Source organism: Staurois parvus, unplaced genomic scaffold (genome assembly GCF_062004578.1).
Source record: "Staurois parvus isolate SC_StPar_1 unplaced genomic scaffold, SC_StPar_1.0 ptg000287l, whole genome shotgun sequence".
Classification (NCBI taxonomy): Eukaryota; Metazoa; Chordata; class Amphibia; order Anura; family Ranidae; genus Staurois; species Staurois parvus.
In genome coordinates this window covers 16678664-16685343 of record NW_028318083.1, presented here as the reverse complement: position 1 = coordinate 16685343, position 6680 = coordinate 16678664, and the positions used below count along the sequence as shown (strand labels likewise).

Here is a 6680-nt window from a genome sequence, read left to right as displayed (position 1 = left end):
TGCACATATATCAGGCAATATACACATATGTGTCGGGATGTGCACATATATCAGGCAATATATACATATGTGTCGGGATGTGCACATATATCAGGCAATATATACATATGTGTCGGGATGTGCACATATATGAGCCAATGGTCAGGGTAGGTCCCCGATGTCACACGTTGTTCAGTGTCATAGTATGAAGATGGACGGTAAGTGTCCCCCCCATGGTGATTTCTTGTAGCCATGCAGCTGACAGTACATAATGTCCCAGGCAGCACCGAGCACGTCTTGTAGCCGGCGGTGACTACGTCCAGCACCATTCCGATCGCCGTGCCACTCCTCGCCCATCACACGGCCCCCTCTCCTCCCACATCACAGCCTCCTTACCTTTTCTATTTCTTTTTTTTTTTTTTTTTGCTGGCCCAAAAGTTTAAACGCCGCATTTGTGGAATGACAGGAGGTATAGGGAGCCGTGGGTGAGAAGTCAGTATGTGATCGCGGTGTGCCCCGCTCCCTCCCCTTCCCCTCCCCCTTCCACTCCTCCCTCTCTCCTCTCGCCCTCCCCGCCCGCTCCCATGCCTTATATACGGCAGCAGAGAGGCAGATCGCAGGCTGCGGAGCAGGGAGCCGAGACTGATCGCTGGGTGTCATCTCTGCCGTCATCTCCATCCTGCCTCGGATTAACCCCTCGCATGCCCCAGCTCGGTTGAGGCAAGAGATCCTCGGGTGTCCTGTGCAGAGCGTGCCATGAAAGCGGTGAGCCCCGTCCGCCCCCACAGTAGGAAAGCCCCGGTGCCGGGCGTGTGCGGGGAGCTGGCCCTGCATTGCCTGTCTGAGCACAGCCTGAGCGTGGCTCGCTACAAGATGGAAGAAGAGGAGTCCCTGTGTCTGCAGTACGACATGAATGACTGTTACAGCCGGCTCAAGAGGCTGGTGCCCACCATTCCGCAGAACAAGAAAGTCAGCAAAGTGGAGATCCTGCAGCATGTCATTGACTACATCCTGGACCTGCAGCTGGCCCTGGACACACACCCTGTGCTGCTCAGGCAACAACCCCCCGCCAGGAGCCCGCTAACGGACCTCAATACCGACCCGGTAAGAGATGGCCACCCACCCACAGCGCCGCTTTGTACGAGGCCAGGCTGGCTGAGCTCATGTCACGTGCTGCGCTACTGCTGCGGGGCCGCTACACCGCGCACTGGACGGCTCAATGACAGCTCTGGCATGTGAGAAAGGGCAGATCCACCTGACAAGGCTCCGCTGTTCTCCATCACTTCACTGCTCACGGCTAGGCTCATTCCTGGAAGTTCCTCCTGACACACAACACACGACTTGTGGCCATGATGAGTGCAGAGCAGCTGCCTCTTCTGTCTCTTCTTTATCTAGATCAAGAGATTGCTTTTCTCTGGAAAATGTCTTGCGATCGCCAAATATAGCGATTTGTTGCCTGAGATGCCTCTTTTCTGTCATCCTGAGCCCCAGCTGTGGCTGGCCACACATTATACAATTTTCTTTTGCTTTAGATTTACCAAAAACCATATAATAGGAGGTCAAACCTAAACAACACTTTCAATTGTATCCAATTAGGCAGGTCCTTGCGCTTTATAATTGAAGGTAAATCTAAAAGAGATTGGACAGAAAATTGTATAGTGTATGGCCAGCCTTAGAAGTCCCCAATTGCCTGGATCATGTCACAATGTAATGAGAAGCAGAAAGGCACGAGGTGATTGGTTGGGCTCAGATCCTAAGGCTTTGACATAGATAGGTCTTCATTTTCTCAGATCGCAGGTGAAAATAACTCACTTTTTAAAATATTTTAATATAAGGTTCCTTATCCTGATGATAGTTTTGTGAAGTGAGCCTTTTGTGTGATGCTGTGGGTGCTGGACCTGTTACAGCCTAGGCAGGCAGTGACCAGGATCTGATTCACCTCTTACTGTGCATTTTAAATATCATTAGGTTTAGCTTAAAATAACTCACTTTTTTAATATAAAATCCCTATCCTGGTGTTAGCTTTGTGAATTGAGCCTTATGTGGGATTCTCTGATCCCTGGACCTGTCAAAGCCTAGGCAGCCAGTGCCCATGCTATGACCCATCTCTTACTGTGCATTTTAAATGTTATTAGGTTTAGCTGAAAATAACTCACTTTCTTAATATAAGGATCCGTATCCTGGGCTTAGCTTTGTGAATTGAGCCTTATGTGGGATTCTCTGATCCCTGGACCTGTCAAAGCCTAGGCAGCCAGTGCCCATGCTATGACCTATCTCTTACTGTGCATTTTAGATATCATTAGGTTTATCCGAAAATAACTCACTTTTTTAATATAAGGATCCCTATCCTGGTGTTAGCTTTGTGAATTGAGCCTTATGCGGGTTTCTCTGATCCCTGGACCTGTCAAAGCCTAGGCAGCCAGTGCCCATGCTATGATCCATCTCTGAATGTGTATTTTAAATATCATTAGGTTTAGCTGAAAATAATTAACTTTTTAAATATAAGGATCTGTATACTGGTGTTAGCTTTCTGAACTGAGCCTTTTGTGTCATGCTATGATCATTGGACCTGTCACATTCTAGGCAGCCAGTGCCCATTGCTACAATCCATCACCAACTGTAGTTTTCAAATGTCATTAGGTTTAGCTGAAAATAAATCACTTTTGTTTAATAAAAGGATCATAACCTGATGTTAGCTTTGTGAAATGTGATTTTTGCATGATTCTATGTTCCCTGGACCTGTCACAGACACATAGGCAGCCAGTGTCTATGCTATGATCCATCCCTGACTGTACTTTTCAAATGTCATTAGGTTTAGCTGAAAATAACTCACTTTTTTATCATAATGATCCTCATCTTGGCGTTAGCTTTGAGAATTGAACCTTTTGTGTGATGCTCTGATTGCTGGAGTGTGACCTGTCTCAGCCCAGGCAGCCAGTTCCCATGTTATGATCCATCACTGACTGTACTTTTCATATGTCATTGGATTCAGATGAAAATAACTGTCACTTTTTTAATACAAGGATCCTTATCCTGGTTTTATCTTTGTGATTTGAGCCTTTTGTGAGATGCTGTGATCGCTGGAGTGTGACCTGTCACAGTCTAGGCAGCCAATGTCCATGCTATGATCCATCACTGACTGTCTTGCTCTACGTCAACCCATCTATAACATTGGTTTTTTTTTTCCTTTAAATTGAAGGCTGCACCAGTTGTGAACAAACACGGGGACAGTATACTGTGTCGCTAGGATGTCTTTTAAGGTGAGTCTTGAACTTTTGCTTCCTCTCCAGTGATTGTTATGGATCCTTGCTAGCAGTCTATCCAAGATAGCCATCTCCTGTCATTGATTGACTGAAAGTCAGAATAGCAGCCCAGACAATGGTTAATGTTTAATCTGGCAGATTTTGGTTGAATGTAAAGGCAGTTCCTTGATTTCTAATTCTCCCCATTCCTTTGTAGATTGTATTAAAGGAGATGTTTTTTTCCCTGGGTTGGTGGTAGGGCTGCATTTGCTATAATGGCACTCATGGACCAGTGCCTAGGGCAGTAGGGTTAGATGGGCAACACTTAGTATTAAACTATTTTTTTGGTCACCTCTGAGCCTCACTATTTACAAATATTATTATTTTTCCCATATTTACAAATTTATCATAACGTTTGTGTTCTTTGGCCATTTTATGAGCCTCAATATTTACAAATGTTATTATTGTCTTCATATTTACAAATTTTGATCACATTTAACTCTTTGCAGTTTTTTGGCCATCTCTGAGCCTCAGTAGTTACACCTTTTATTATTTTCTCAAATTTTGATCACATTTAACATAGTGGGTTTTTTTTTTTGGCCTTAGTAGTTACAAAATGTTATGATTTTTTTTAAGCATATGCTAAATTCAGCAGGTAAACTTTGATAGGTAGATGTAAGTACAGGATATTGAAAGGAGACATAGGTCTTTTTATAGTTAAAAAAATATATACAGTGATCTCTCCTTTCCAATTTTGTTGGTCACTGCTGTTACAAAGTAGTCCTTCATATAACATAGACTACAGCCTGCCTTCAGTAGCACATTGTAGCATACTGAAAAAAAAATCACAGGAAACAAGAGGCTTCATCTTTCAGGTGTGCCTAGAACAGCGTGATGTTTAAAGCCAGCCCTGGGTGGGGGTCAGACTAGATAGGACACAGCCCGATGGCAGAGACACAGCATGGACTGAGCAGTCCGTTGCAGCTGCGTTCCTATGCTTGGGCTGGCTTGGGAGCTGTGCTTGTAGTTTGACCTGGTTTGTTTTGGGTTGTTGATCAAGCATGTCTTGTGTTTTGTTGGTGGCGCCAGTCAGTCTGGAGCAGAATGGTTCACACACCCCCTCTATTCATTCCTCTTCCACAGGTGTGCAGCAGGCAAATCCAGAGCCAGGAGAAGCACAGAGAGAAAGAGAGAGACAAATTAGAAAATAAGGGAGGGGAAAGGAAAAAAAAAACAGTCACCAGACAAAAGAGGGAAAAGCAATCTACACATCGCTTCTACACACGGAGAATATAGCTGTCCGCCATTTGTGCACGCTCATGCCACTTAACACTGTCCTTCTCATCATCTTGTAACAACAGACGTGAATTTTCCTTGCACTGTGGAAGTCCCTGAACTGATGGAATATGGGGGTGAAGGGGTGGGGGGGTGGGGGTGCAGCTTATAGAAAGCATACACTATCCAATGGACAACTGAAATCTCAAGCTTTACTAATCTACCAGAGTATTGTAGATATTTTGTCTTTTTTTTACATCTATTGTTTAAAATAGATGATTTTATCGGGCAAGGGAATTTTCTTCTCCCTGCAGGAATGTTACATATTGTATAGAGAATTAAAAAAAAAAAGAGTGACATTTCATACTGTGTATATATATAGAGATGTTCTATAAGTGTAAGTGATAAAAGTATATGCTTTAATAGACTACTGTAATTATGAAGTATTTTTAATTAAATATTTTCTGTAAATAGCAATGTGTGCTTTTTGTTTCATCCCTGGGGAAAGTGATTGCTGTCTGTATATGGAAGAGAAATAATAAAGAATAATAATAATTCTAAATGACAGATTAACAAAGATGTTAAAATGGTAAACTACACTAACTTGGATCTGCTATTTGGTTGCCTGCATGTTGGCATGGAATGTATAAGCTAGAGTAAAAAATGGCCTTATGCTGTAATTTTTAAAAGACAGTATATAGTCTTGCTTCATTTTTACAGTATTGAAGCTGAATATATACTTTGCTTGTTTTCAAATGATGATTGTTTTATGTGGCTCAGATACTGGCTTCACAAACAGTATTTAGTGGGTGTAGCATTACACTAAGCTATATTTGAGTTACATTAACCAATGTACACCCGTAGAATATTTTTTTTTTCCCACAAAGTTTGTGTTTCAAGGGGATTTTACATATGCCAGTGACTGTAAGTTAAGTGAATTTTTTGAAGAAAACGGTTTTAAAAAATGAAATAAATGTCATTTTATATGCTTTATACAGATCATGTCCATACCTTTCTGCAAACACCTGTTCCAACACCTTCCTCAACAATGTACTGTATTGCACTGTGACACAAGGCATGTTTGAGGTACTTTGTAATAAAATGTAGTATAGCATCAATTAGAGCACTGATACCCTACAAATAATATCCAAAGGCCTCTGCAATGAAGCAAAATGTTCTATTGATGTGATCCTCAAAAAAAAAAAGGAAAAAAAAGGGTTGCAGCAGGTCCCCAAGTTTTACATTTTGACATTTTGATCTGTCTACAGTTCAGTGTAAAGAGATGTGACATTCCCCTTTTGTATACATAATTAGTAATGGGAAAAAAAGCCCAGTAATATGCAGCCCTGTTCTTCATCGTCCCATTAGTCTCTGCTTCCTTTCTCAGTCTTTGGTTTGCATGTATTCAATTAGCTTATGAATATGGCCAATTATGGTCATTTACTACCACTCATTCAGTTCTATTTCCACAGAAGCAGTGTCTGGTTTTAATTCAAGCCAGAAAGTATAATCATTGAAAAGGAGATTTCCCATAAATTCTGGTGCTATCACGTAATATTTTATCTTGGGTTTCTTTTTTTTTTTTTCAAATGAATAAAAAAAGCATTTTAGCCTTTCGTACGTGTCGGTCATCTCAGTGGATTCTGTGCTAAGTAAGCAGATACTTTATTGCTTGCAACCAAAGGAACTCTTACTGTTACCTACAACTGTATCTGTCTGAGTTACCACTTCTGGTTTTTGTGGGTAAAGAAAGAACAGTAAACAAAATTGTTAATAACAATATATTGTCTAATTTTATCACAGTTGCTACTGTAATTTCTCCTATGTCTTTTTTTACAGACGAGTATTAAAAGGACATTTTTAATGGTCTCAAAACTGTCATCTTGTGTATTTATTTTGCTGACATTGAAAACACCATTCTTTAATGCTTTACTTTTTGGAGGGCATTGTGAAGTGGATGCAAATATTTTCACATTGCTAGAAGTTATATTCTTTCTACGTTGCTCTTTTAATGAAGCAATCCAATTTAGGTTTTTCATGCATAACATCTGATTCTTAAAAGGTCTACAAGTCAAACTAAAAGAGTGCCCCAAAATGAATATAAGAAGATATATATATTAGTATGACACATAAAACCTTATATGCAGTGTAGCACAGGGTTCAGGTGAAGGAGAGAAAAGCAGC

General features: G+C 41.2%; 1 protein-coding gene across 1 annotated transcript; it reads left to right on the top strand.

Moving 5' to 3' along the window:
• The first annotated feature begins 573 nt into the window (after positions 1 to 573).
• Positions 574 to 6371, top strand: ID4 (inhibitor of DNA binding 4). The gene is made up of 3 exons (XM_089682264.1): positions 574 to 1083; positions 3179 to 3239; positions 4365 to 6371. The coding sequence occupies exons 1-2, from the start codon at positions 736 to 738 to the stop codon at positions 3224 to 3226; spliced, it is 396 nt and encodes a 131-aa protein (XP_089538390.1). The 5' UTR covers positions 574 to 735; the 3' UTR covers positions 3227 to 3239; positions 4365 to 6371.
• Positions 6372 to 6680: the final 309 nt, after the last annotated feature.